Here is a 14,285-nt window from a genome sequence, read left to right as displayed (position 1 = left end):
CTTTTTTTTTTTTTTTTTTTAACTTTTTATGGTAATTTAAAACTATCTTAAAGGCTTTGGCATCCATGAGAGAAGAGTTATAAAACTAAGAACAGACACCGCAAGTAGCCAATAAAGTGATCTCAAACTGGGAATCAAATACTCAACTACTTTTATACTTGTCCCATTTGGTGTTACTCTGGAAAGCATTGCTACCCAGCACTTACCACTCTTTACTGCACAGACACAGCCATTACCACCTTTAACTTTCTGACAGACCTTCATTTGCTGTTTTGCCTAGACAGGCAGAGGCACTGGCTTCTTCACAGGCCAACAGGAATACTGATTCACGACTCTTCCAATACAAGATTCTTCAATACCAGAGCATGGGGATCCTTTTCCCCTCCACGATAATTATGGTGCAATGTCCAGGGCTTAGTTCACTGCCACTGTAGTAAATACCCTGACTGTAATTATAAATCCAGCTATATTAATAACCTTCTGCTGTGTTATATTCAATGGAAATTGAATCAAAGCCACATTAAATTAATTAGTCCTGTACTTGTTCCCTCTCTGGAGGAGCAGTAATTTTTTGGAAGGAACTACTTGGATTAGAAATATTTGGGTGCTTACAGTTCTCCTTTCTTGGAGAAAAAAAAAAACAAACAACCACCAACCTGAGCTTTTTAAAGAGTTTGTGAGCTTTTAATAGTTTAGTGGAGAATTCTCCTTACCTTGTTTACTTCTGACAGTTCTATTTCTGTTCCGTTGCAAGTTTATAATATGCACACTCAAAAACCACTGCCATTCCAAATAATTTATGAAACAAAAAGTATTTGTGGAAGAATCCAATGCCAAAGAGGCATCTGTGCTCAGTATTCAGTGAGTTGGTTGCCAGTTCACAACAATATGAAAATTTAGGCTAACTATTAGCATAGCTTGATATAGAACTAAATAAAGGAATTCCTGCTTTAGGTCACAGTACTATAGTATAAACTGCTGTCTCAATGAAATGCCAGTAATAGGGTGAAAGGTGGAGAAGAGAAACTGCTGCCAGACTACACAACAGCAGTAAGGCAACTGCAGGCCCAGCTACATAATTCCTAATGGGACTGTAAGAGGGACATTTTATTAGTCTTCCAGGAACTTTTCTGGGACAATTAAGAGACTTACATGGATAATGTCCCAGGCCATCAGTTACTGCAAACCAAAACAGCTTCACTCAAGTCAAAGGAGTAATACTGATTTATCCCAGATGAGCATCTGAAGGGTTGTGTTGGTTTTGTTGTGTTGGTTTTGTTTCTTGGGTTGTTTTTTTTTTGTTGTTGTTGTTTTTTTTTTTTTAAAAAAAGCAACTTCAACTTGACAGCACAGCAAAACTTTATTATTCTAAAACATTCAGGATTTAGAAGCCAGCTTTTTCCCCATAATCAGTTGCTAATTTCTGGTCATTAGAGCTATGAAGGACTTTAGTCTGCTCTCACTGAACACAACAGTTACATTCCCTGGGGAATGCAGTGAGACCAGATCAGACTACAGAAACAAAAATTTGAGGCAACTCCTTTGCTTTTGCTTTTAAAACTCTGATAGCAGAAGACTAGAGAAAGGTAAAGTGAGTACAACATTTACGGCCCATTGCTAGGGCCTTCAAGCAGCTCATACTCAAGTTTGATGTAGGATGCTGGTTCAAGCTGCAATTCATTAATCTGAAAGACCTTTTTACGAATGTTTTATTCCAGACCACAAAAGCATAAAATCTATTTTAAGTCTAAAAAAATATTTTAAAATAATATCTTACCCCTTCTTCTTGATTGCCTTCTCTAACATTTTCTCGTATGATACCTTTTCTTTATCATATTGTGCCACTATTTTGTCAATTTGTGTGCAGTGCAACTTCTGCATAGCGCTGTGCTCCTGGAAAACAGTAGGACCTTACAATTAGGTTGCTGTATTTTTAATGTTTAGTTTTCTTACAGTATAAAAATATCAGAGTCTGAACAGATAACTTCGACAATGGAATTTAATCTGGTTTAGCCACCTGGTATTAAAGGTTCCAGATATTCCACCATAAACACTAAAACATTTATTTGTTTGAAGAATAAAAATCTGTAGCAGACCTTAAAAATATGGTATATTATAACAAAAGAATGATGGGAAAAACTTCACCTTTTTGAATAAATGTCCATTTAAGTGCAATGTAAGAAATCAGATTTACAAGCTTAGATCATATGATACAAAGTTTCTGAATGCAGAGGAGAACAAAACTCAACCCAGTCCCTGCTTCCTCTACACATCTCATACTGAATACAGTGCTAGTCCCTTTGGCCACTGAAAATCAAATAGCTCCAAGTCCAAATGTCAGCTAAAAGTCAAATCATTAACAACTGATATTCTAAAAACCTGGCCTGTGACCCATAATGACAGCAGCAATCTTATAATTAAGAAATTCCACCTTGTTGCAGAGCATCTCCCCTTGCAAGCAATAGTAAACTGTGCAATACCACTTTCAACTACACATGTAGACTGCAAATAACCATTGCCCCCTGTTTCCCCCCCACCAAATAATACAGCACATGCTGATAAACCAGACATACAGGACATATGTAATACTCCACAGGCTGTGGAGTATTACACATCAATGCTAACCTGCTGTCACTACTATAGTTATGTGACTTACGTTGGTGAAGTCACAGAGGAGGGGAGGAAATGGAAGAGGAGGAAAAAACTATTCCTATGATGAAAAGATGAATCACTAACGCATGTTATACACTTGGGTCTAGCATACAAACAGTTCCTTTCCATTACAAGACGGGACCAGAAACAACACACTTCATTTCATGCTTACATGTAGACTTCATTATTGAACTTGACTTCGTATTCATGTTTATCAGAACAGCTGCTCATAATGATGCAAATATATAACTACCACAGAGAACACTAAACATTGAATTTACATGACAATAGAAAAAAATTGTTGTTTGTTAATTTACATTATTTTATTAATATCTAATTGCTCCACATTTTATCTAATCATGGCAAAAAGCCTTGCATTAATTAATATGGCCTCTCCAGGACTTTATCTCTATTTTGTTTTATAGCTCACTTTGCATTTATTCTACTCTTGCTATTCTATTGCTCTGTTATTTTCTATACACCTATGTTTGCCTTATCACTGTTTCTTCCTCTAAAAATACTAATTAAAGACTGTCACATTCACTTTTACCAAAACATTAATATGAATGTTGTGATGCTTTTAAAAATCTAGCCCTGGGCTGTACCTGAGCACTCCATCATCTGCCAAGCACTTTCCTGGGGAACGCGTACAGCTTCCAAATTTTGTATTTAGAGCAGGAAACTGAATTTTTTGTTCTACAGAGGACTTAAAGGGAAAGAAATAGACTCCATCAACATTAAAACATGCCAGCTTCACCAGGGAGTATTTACACTGACTAAGCAGGTGGGAAAAAATATGGACAGCGAAGAGAATGACATAAGCTTGACAGCACTAGCCAGCCACAGGTGAAGTAACTGAGAGCATCTCTCAAGCTATCCACTCTCCCCTAGATAAACAGAACAATACAATTCTTGCTATAAAAGACTAAGAGCAAACATTGCAAAGCATGAGACATCAGCCCACTTGTGTCACACTCCTCCATAATCTGGGAAGACACATCACGTAGAGCTTTTCCCTCAGGACAACCATGATTTAAGCTTTCTCTCTTTATCACAAACCCACGGCAATCTTTTGCAGACTCCCCTCTACTGCTACTTACTGTTCATGCACAACTCTATCTTGTATCTGAAACAGATATATTGTAGACCATATCCCCCTCATTTCCTTCCCTGGTACGCCTCCCCATCTAGTTTATGGATCATGCATTTTTTTGTGCACAACAAAAACAGAACTGGAAGAAGAGATGGGCTACTAACAACCTCCACATGCAAGGCACAAAGAGTACTAGGAGTCTACTCCCTACCAGAGTTCCCTTGAATTATATGGCCTTCAACCCCTGGAACACTATTTAAAATGGGTTAGCTGATGTGACTTTGATTTTCTGCCTCTGCTCAATGGAAAATTCATTACAGCTAGATGCTGCGTCCTACTTCTGTCAAGATTCTAAGAAATATGATTGTATTTGTAGCATCCTAAAACACCCTCAGTATTTTGTTTCAATATGCAAACAACATTTCAGGTGGTAACATGTTCTAGATTGAGTCAGAATAGGTTTGCAGATAAAAGTCTCTTCAGCTAGGTCTCTCATGATTTCCTCAAGTCCATTGAATTTGCAGGTTGATTTTCACATGTCTTTTACATGAATATATTCACAAATTACATTTAACGATTATATTACAAACTGAAACCACAGTTCAGTCAAGGTTCTAGGAGGCCACCTAATTGATATAAAGAGACTCAAATCACAGCAAGACTATCTATGGGGAAAAAGTAAAGAATCATATATAGTTCCATTGGGGAGGGGGCCAAGAAACCACAAATCAGTCTGTTGAAGACAAGAGGAACTAAGTTCCTGTGATACAAACTGTTATTCCTGCCTGGTATCTCCCTAAAGCAACACAAATACTGCTGAGTGCAACCGAAAACTGAAGTCTGGAGGATTCTCATTATAGTATATAAAAATTAGGAAATAAAGAAAAACTATCATCTTCAAATCAACAAACCATTTGGCAGGACGTAGCGCTTCATAGTCTTTTATACTGTTGCTTTTGTATTGTGAAATGGAGATCTTTTTTGACATTCTTTTTTCACTAGGCTTTATTTCAAATATTACATATATTCAATGTCAATATAAATGTGCAGGAGATGAATTCTGGGATTTATGGTTTTGGGTGGTAATTATGCAATCCTAGTTACTGTCTACGGCCATACTGAATTCCTTAAGGGGGCACTTGTGACTATGGCTCTCTTGTCTGAAACTGCTAGAACGGTACACCACAGTCATCTGTTGTGGTGTTGACTATTAGAGAATATATCATAGAATCACAGAAGGGTTGGAAGGGACCTTGAAGATCATCTAGTTCCACCCCCCTGCCACAGGCAGGGACACCTCCCACTACCAGGTTGCTCAAAGCCCCATCCAGCCTGGCCTCGAACACCTCCAGGGATAAAGCTTCCACAATCAAGATAAACCCTCACTATCCTTCCTCTTCTGTCTAACCCAAGAAGCATAAAAACTATGTGACATCCCTGCAAAATATTAAAATTCAGTAGGGGCCCATAGAAGCAGGCTGCTAACAGAGGAAATCAGTGACTGAGACTCATATATGCGCATCTCCTTGCCTTTATAGCCCATCTACCTGTGATGCCACCCCAGATCATTTACTTAAACAGTGCTCAAGATCTAAATTGATAAAAAAAGATATAAACCAAGGGACATCATTCAGATACATCAACATTCTGCAGTTGCACAGTAATATTCATACTGGGAGATTAAAGTTACTTCAGGGAATGTAGGCAGGAAATACTTCATTTGAAAAGCTGCCCAGTGTAGGTGTTTTTATGAATGCATTGTTTAAAGAAAAAAAAAACCATTCCTGCAATATGCAGAAGTGACTGGACATATCATTTTAAAATCATCAAAAGCACAGGTTACCAGACCTAAGATTCAAGAGAAAGTTATTCCTAACATGGAATTCTTTTAAATGGTGATCACTACATTAATTGGCCACTGTTTTTCAAAAGTCAATTAAAAGGAATACTACAGCGTCAGGGGTCGATAGCTTGCAAAATAAGTGTCCCTACCAAAGTATTGTTTTGCTTTTTGGCAGTCCTGTCTACTGGCATCAAAAAGGTGCATTTCCCATATCTGGATTTTAAGCAGACCCATGAAGGACAGAATATCTTTGTTGCTCTCTGTACTTTTGAAGACCCTGCTGCTACTGCCTTACTGTCTCTTAAAATATGGCAGTATTATAGATTATGTACAAGAACTCAATCCAAACGTGGGCTAACAGTTTCAAACTCCTTGCAGCAGCTGGTAATCTACTTTAACGTGACAGAACATGACCATGATGAAATCTGTCACACAGACAGAATCCCAGGGGCCTGGCCTTTCTGGTACCAGCTTCTCAGATCCCACTCTCTCTTGTGGCACCTCAATAAGATAATGCTGACAGTCATTTCTTTACAAGTAATGTTTTTTTCCAAATTCCCTTAGTGAATGTGAGGATTCTTGAGAAAGCTCACTAATTTCTTGACAGCGACACTTGCTCATTTTTCCCTCTCCCTGTCCCAGCCTCTAGGACCATCTTTGCTCACTGTCCAGCAGATGACAAAGAATTTGCCGTTGAAGTTCATAAAATGGTTTAGGTTGGAAAGGACCTTGAAGATCATTGAGTTCCAACGCCCCTGCCATAGGCAGGGACACCTCCCACTAGACCAGGTTGCCCAAGGCCACATCCAGCCTGGCCTTGAACACCTCCAGGGATGGGGCCTCAACAACCTCTCTGGGCAACCTGTGCCAGTGCCTTACCACCCTCAGAGTGAAAAACTTCCTCCTAATATTTAATCTGAACCTGCCCTCTTCCAGTTTAAAGCCATTCCCCCTCATCTAAGCTCCTACACCGCTTAGACAAGAGCTCCTTCCTCCCAACCTGTTCTCTCTTCCACACTTGCATGCATTCATTTTCCGTAACACATTTTCCAAGGCCAAGTTTAGATGGAAAAGTATTGGACTTTTCTTTCCATAAGTAACATGAACAATTCCCTTCTGTTTACTTATTCCTCCAGATCTCTGGAGTGTCTATGATTAAATGAGAACCTATTTCTGGAACTTGTAAGTTCAGTCTGCTTAATTCACAGGTTTCCTTAAGCTGATCATGGATAACTAACTGCATAGCTGTCCTGCTTCACCCCAGCTGATAAAATGCATTAAAAACAGTGATGAGTACACCAAGCACTTCCCAAAGATCATCTGTGAGCTCATAAGGTCACTCTTTTCTGCTCAGACTCTCCTCTCCTCTCCAAATTCAAGAAGTTTCCCTTACCGAAGCCTTTAGCAAGGCATGCTCTAGACAGGCACTTTCTTGTTAGGACAGAGTTGCACTCTGTACTTAAGACCAGCAGGGCACAGGCTGGCTCAGACCTAAAATAGCTGTGCTTGAGCTAATGCTGAAAGCCCTTCTGAGTGCACAGCATTTTCAGATTGTGACTGGCAATTTTTCCCTCAGATTAGAGGAAGCAAGTGCAAGCCTGAACAGATGGATCAATTTTTTAACATTAGCAAGCGCAGTCTTGGCTAACATATTCTTACACTGCTGTGGGTCACATATATCAGGAACATAGATCATTGAGTATGGCTGTTTTCTATGTAACCATGGTACCATTTTCATTTGCAAAAGGCAAACTGCTGGATGTTATCCAATGGATGAGAAAGTAGTGTTTAATAATAAGAAGCCTCCTAAAAGATCAATCCTATGAAGGTCTAGAAACTGTCCATACCCACAAGTGTGGATGACAGACACTTTTTCTTGACCATGGGCTTCGCACACAATACTAAAATGGAGAAATCATTGATTTCCCCTCTGCATTGAGTCAGTAAGGAGTCTGAAATGTAACTACTTAATTTTCTTATACTACTTTTAATACTGAGGCCCACAAATGTGCTGATTATTTAAGTAATTTCTTCATACTTCATTGTACAGAGTCCCACACCTAAACAACAGTCATGAAAATAAACACCAAGACTGACATTAAAATTGGCCAGGAGGACTGCACTACATCAGATCTGCAATGAACTCTGCAAAGAGAGCAAGGAAATAACTGCCCCAAAATCCCAGAATGGATTCGTATGTATTCAGAATTTAAGATAATTTTTTCGCTTGTTATGCCTCTTTCTGAAACAAAAGTAATGGTTTTCTAATGATAAAGGGCAACAGAAAACTGGCTGTGATTTTCTAATGTAAATTACATTTGTGATAGCATTGTATGTATTTGGGGCATCACTGCCAACAGTACCAAGCAAAAAGCTGAGTATAAAGTGGTTAACAGATATAAGTGAGGAGGAATAGGGCATTTCATATTTCAGTTACAGATTCCAGTTTTCTTCAGCAATTTTCTGTTTCTCCAGTGCCTATCTTCAATGCAGCACTCTCTCACATCATTACTGCCTTTTTTTCCAAGCTGCCTGTCAATATGCCATGCAAGAGGGAGCTAGATAAAATCATTACCTGAAAAAGGTGAGCTTTGGATGCTTATATGGGTCAAACAAATGTGCACTGAAACTCATGGAGACATACAAAGGGTTGCTAAAGCGAACACTTGCTCACTGGAGCATATTTCAGTACATTTAAAACACATATGCCTTTCTTGATGGTCCAACCACCATTCCTTAGTTTTTCCCCACAATTTAATTAGGAGCTGCCTGTGCTAGTGAGCGCTGCAAGTTTTTTCAATTAGAGTGTGTTGCTCAGAGAGCTCTTAATGATCATACCTTTGCATGTTTCTTCTTTAAGGCATTCAGCTCTTTCTGCTGTTTCTTTAAATGCTTTATATATGCCTACAAAAAGAGAAGTTGGATCAATTTTTCTCTGGTCATACTGATTTTAACCAGATAAAATCCTGGCTACTTAAAACAAATAATTAGGAACACATCTGGGAAAGCTTGTGTCCATACTCACCTTCATTTGCTTTAAATCTTCTATTTTCACTTGAGGAATAAGGTCTATACCTAGGAAGGTATTGATATAGTTTAGCTAAAACTTCATACATACTAGTACATCTGGTACTTTTAAATTTGAGTTTTACCACAGAAACCTACATTGAAGTTAGCAGTTAACTACTGTTTTTCATCACATAAAAATAATAGCAGGTTAATGAGAAAATTATTCATCAAGATATAGCTAAGATACAGTTAATTTCCTTTTCATATGCACTGCTTAATCAATGGCCTTGAGAAAAAAGAAATAAATCAATGAGTGTATTTTAATCTCTCACAGTTCTGGAGTGAAGTGTCAAAACACAGCAATCTAAGAATTGAAAAAGTTCCTTTTCTGAAAACACAGCAAACCAGTTATGTACATTAAAACCGAACCAAGGAAACTTCAGAATTTTGGTCCATAGCTGGAAATTGCTCTGGCACCACTCATTTCAGGGCACAGTCTTCTCGGGTTTTACATGACTACATAAAGGGTTAACTGAGGTTACGTATACTACTTCTCCTTAATTTAAAACACAAAAATCATAGGAGTGAAAATTCACCTGCTGCTTGTATGGTAATGGAGGTAAAATTTGCGGTTTGTTTAATATCAGGCTATAATCAAAGAAGCAGTAGAAATGGAGGAGAAACACAAAATAATGACAAGTGAAAATTTTAATGAGAATTCAATACAACAAGCCAATCTATCATACAAAACTAACAGTACTATTTAGATGAATGAAAATATATTTTGATCACCTTCACTGCAGTGCAAACAAAACCCAATCTCATTTCATGCTTATGCTTTAATAAATATTTTGTGACATATTATGATTTTTTTAAAACTACTAAGCACATCCTACATGTAGTCGTTAATAAAAATGTCAATACAATGCCATGAGAGTTGCAATGTGTAGGTTTTTTCTGAGTTTTTACACAAAAATGTTCTCCTGTACATAAATACTCTGCAAAAGTATTTAGTTAACAGTTCTTAGTAGTGTCTGTGGACTATAAGATTCCCCCTGCTTTGGAAAGGACTTTCTGCCTTTTAAGGTGAATTTAGCTGAAAAATATTCAGATGCTGTAAAAGCAAAAAAAGGCAGGGGGAAGGTAGGCAATCTCCTTAGGGAACACATTTTTTTATTTTCTTAGAAGCATAAGATTCTGCTCAATTATACGGTATTAACATTAGTCTAGTAAATGAGCCTGAAACAGATTTAGGGATAGATAGAGCCTGAAGTTTTCAAAAACACAAATCACTTAACTACTACTGAAAGCCAGAGAACAAAACCCCCCCAACATTCTTGTGCATTTGAAAGCCTTCCCCCAGGCACCCTATCTTGCTGGATACGTAATTTCTAATAGCAAGGGGACTTGTATATTCTCACAATGGTAGAATTATCCAGATCTTAAAAGATCATAGACATAAGTAATACAAAATAAGGATCGTTACATGGGATATAAAAATGAACGTTTCTATTTTAACATGCAAGAATATGGATAAAAATGCTTGCAGAGAAGAATGCGTAAGCACCGAAACCTCAGTTTAAGTCCAGGGCTGCTTCAGGCGTGCTGTGTTCTAAACAAACTTCCTCAGGATTTTATTTTAAAACACAGACTCATTTACTTTGTTCACCAGGTCTGCCTCCATGGCAACCACGAATTAAGTTGCCAACCCCAGCAAATTTCATGCTTAATTAATGCACAATAAAACTAATACTTGTGCATCTTGGTGATGATACATGAAATATAAAAACACCTCACTGCATAAAATAATCTGGGTTTTATACCAGGGAAGAACTTTGAAAGAGTTCAGGTGACAGAGATGACCTGTTTTACTGCCAAAAGTGACTCCAGAGAAATGGCATCTTGTTTCTCAGGACATCCCTTCACATGTGTGTATTCAGCCGTGTCTCCTTTAGTTTAAGAACAAGAGCAGTAAGTTCTCCTTTTCACTCCTATCAGTCCCTTTGAGCCAAGGTGGATGAAAGAGAATGAACCAGATTCTAATTCTTGTGGCCCATTAACAGACATACTTATTGTGTTTCATTCAGCTGTACAAATTTGTTTTCTCACTTAATCTTCATTACCTGTGATAATATGTGAGAAACAAATAATCCCATTTGACTTATAAGATGATTTTGTAGAGTGAACGGTGTGAATAGTGAGGAAAAAAATACTTATTCACTTATAAATTAGTGCATTTAATATGCATATTTTTTACAATAAACATGCCATTTCCATAATCACTATTCAGAGTAAAACCACACATTGAAAACATTTCTAATTGTTGGCAAATCTCTACAGAATCCAATGAATTCTAAATACCTTTAATTACTTAAACCTGCAACTCTGCCAAGGGATTTGTGGAGGGAAGAAAAAAAGCAGAAGAGTTTCTGTGGAGTACACCAGAAAACAGTCATTCCTGTTGGCATTCCTCCAGTAGATCTTTAGTAAACTAGTCCCAGAGTCATGCAGGTTACTACTATTGGCAGTAGGTATACAGCTACACAAAGGCGTCACTTAGTAAAATAAAGCTGTATTGGCTTTATACAGCCATTTTAGTAATATACAAAATCTATTTGCAATTAGACAAAGACCACTCTCAATGGCAAAAGAAGTTACCTTATAAAAGGGTAAGAATGAATAGAACTGCAGAACTAAAATTGAGTAATGATTACTTCTCTGTGACTTTCTGAATCACTTAACAAGTGAGGGAGTGGCACCTGATTTCTGTCTACCTTTCTTAGCGTCGGTCCCAGATCCAAAGCCTGCAGTGGTACTTGGTCGAAGTTCAGAGCTACTCTGAGGCGTTACGTTGGCTTTGGCATTATTGGCTTTTCCTTTTTTATCATTCTTTGAAGTGTCATTTGGTACATCAGCTATATCACTCTGAAAGAAACATTCACATCTTAATAAATTAATTGTTGTTTTACCTGTAGTATAAAAGTTGGGGAACGGGAAATTTCTGAACTCGCTTACTTTAAACATAATTAGGAAAACTGCAACATGATTTCAAACAACACTATGCTCAGTGAAGTACTTGTAATCTATTTTAAATGGCTACCTACTAAAACATGGCTCCTTTCTCATTTCTTAAAATTTCTGCTTCTAAGGGATGCATTAGTATGACCCATGGGAAGCCAGTTAGTGAATGGTATTTCAGTACATGTTAACTAACATAAGCCAATGTATTTCAGAGCAGGACAGAGAGGCTTATATTTAAAAATGGGAAGTGATAAGGCAACATGCGTCGATTGGAGAAGGACCAGTTTACTTTAAAAAAAGAACACAGCATGAACATAAATGGGCTGTGTTTGTCATTAAGTTATACTTACAGTTTCGATACCCATAGCTCTCATTTGGTCTGCTCTTTTTTCTGTGATAGACAAAAATTTCTTTGGATCTGATAAAGCATCCACAATATCTGTAAGAAAAAAATATGCAACTTTTTATGATCTTCAGAAGCATTTGGAAATTAATCTTTTTCAAGAACTTTACCAACCCTGTTGTTACAACCTCTGATGTTATGAGCCGTAGTTTGCAACAATAGTCCAACTTTCCATAGTGAACTTGGTAGAACTAAAAGCGCTCATCGCTACAGTACTTGAACACACTAGGAATGTGAATCGGTTTATAATGCAACAAGGGAGTGGTATTAATCCAGGTACCTTATTTTGGAAAAACACAGTGACTCCATGAGACCAAAGTTACCCTAACTTACTCCCAGTTGATGGCACCAGAATTTGATACCAGAATGGGATCTCCCGAGCCACAAAGCACTAACAACTTTGTCTCTTGGTTATTCGTGGGGGTGCTGACTGACTTGGGACTGCAGGGAACTGTAGAAAATGCTGTTATTTTTCCTAGCTAAATAGCAGTTTCAGATGGGTGGTTAAAGCAATCGGGGTAAATCTGTTCTCACTTGTCTTTGTGATGCTCGATGTCTAGAACATGACAGGCTGTGAAATGGCTCTTCTATGAACTGTAATGACCAGTATTTGAATCTTGCACGTGACACAGTGGTTATCATAGCACTACCCAGCACCGCATACCATATAGATTACTGAATCTATTTTCCATATGCAGTGATAAATGTCCAAGCACAGATTTACAGGAAGACAAAGACACATAAATCTTTACCTGCATATTGAATAATCCCTTTCCACGCTTAATTTCAACAGTCAAAGAATTCACAAATGGCAAAATTATAAATTAAACTGATTCAGCTTCTACAATAATAATGCATTCAGAGACCATAGCAGTGATCTGTTTTGATGATCCTCAGAAACTTTAACTTCACTATTATGGAGGAAAAGGGTCACTGGTCTCAGTTACTAAGCCTTCCTTGTCAGAGCAGTAACTTAAAAAAGGAAGTTTGAAAGCTGCAGCCTAACATCATTCACTACAAAATATTGTTATTAAATTAACTCAGGTCTTTTGTCATGACCATTAGGTCATAGGAGGACTATGGACAGCACTTCACTTACAAGGAACCTGCTTCTTTGCAGAATGCCACAAAACCCGATTTTTGGCTGCTTATGAGTAAAAAGAAATACTTTTGTACCTTTATAGTCTAGATGGTCTCACTAGCATAACAGGTCATTATTTCTGCAATGACAGTTCCGACACTCATGGTTTTCATCATCATTTGAATTTTGCCCATGTTTCATGTCATCTCTTCAGCCATTTTTCAAGTTAGCTTACAATGATGCAAGATAGAGCAGTTGGTCCACTGACCACATCTGTAATAATATCCAACCCATCAAAAGCTTTGGGAAGAAACTTGCTATCCTTCTTCAGCAAACTACGGCTGGACTATATCATCTCCCTTCCAACCTAAGTTGTTCTATGAAATGTTCCTCTGAAGTCACCGGATGCATTTCTCAAGCAAAAAAAGCAGACAGGGCTCCCATTCCAACAAAAGTTGTATTAAATAGAATTACTCTTGACAGCTCTGTTTATCAACACAAATACGCTGTCTCCAATAACTGTCCTGACACAATGATGTCTTTGAAACTTACTTCATATACAGAAAAAAACATGTAGAATTTATTTGCAGCCATAACAACGGCCTTGTAGCTCAGCACTGACTGTCCCCTTTCCCTAACTTAGTAAGCATGTCTTGTCCTTGGCATGCATTCTTCAATGAAAATCCAGGGCTACCCTGTCGACATGATGAGTCATTTGAAAATGGAACCTGATTATCACGAGCTTCAAGGTAAAAATGACTAACATGTTTGGGAAAGCGAGACCTTTGTAAATTGCATTACGAACCATACAAGCACATCAGCAAAGGCTCAGCATTTCTACAAGGGGGATGTGACTCATCACTACTTCTCACATTGTCATTTGTCCTCTGCTTACGTTTTTCTTTCTCCCCAGTGAGGTAAGGTGGGTGTGGGGAATAGCATTTTGTACAAGAATTGCAATTAAAAATAAAACTAGGAAAATCACTGGAAGAGTACATTAAAGGACTCTAACCACTAACCTAACTAGCCACGCTTTCTTATGTACAGACTTCTATTATAGAAGCTTCTCTTTGGAGAATGCTACTTCATTTGCATTAATTTGCGCCACTATTGTGTTTTATCTGAAACAGTAGCTGATGCAAATAAATCACAAGAAATTACTAAGTTATATGAAAAATAAGAT

General features: G+C 37.8%; 1 protein-coding gene across 1 annotated transcript in view; it reads right to left on the bottom strand.

The window, feature by feature from the left end:
- Window positions 1-14,285, bottom strand: part of PLCB4 (phospholipase C beta 4) — a 189,528-nt gene that overhangs the window by 23,192 nt on the left and 152,051 nt on the right. The window contains exons 27-31 of the mRNA XM_082481716.1: window positions 11,969-12,057; window positions 11,372-11,522; window positions 8,614-8,663; window positions 8,427-8,492; window positions 1,778-1,893 (exon numbers count right to left, since the gene is read on the bottom strand). Coding sequence (XP_082337842.1) covers window positions 1,778-1,893; window positions 8,427-8,492; window positions 8,614-8,663; window positions 11,372-11,522; window positions 11,969-12,057 — 472 coding nt within the window. The remainder of the gene's footprint in view (window positions 1-1,777; window positions 1,894-8,426; window positions 8,493-8,613; window positions 8,664-11,371; window positions 11,523-11,968; window positions 12,058-14,285) is intronic.

Source organism: Vanellus vanellus (assembly GCF_965231255.1).
Source record: "Vanellus vanellus genome assembly, chromosome: 3".
Taxonomy (NCBI): Eukaryota; Metazoa; Chordata; class Aves; order Charadriiformes; family Charadriidae; genus Vanellus; species Vanellus vanellus.
The sequence above is the reverse complement of the archived record's forward strand: the minus strand, read 5'-3'. Positions and strand labels throughout refer to the sequence as shown.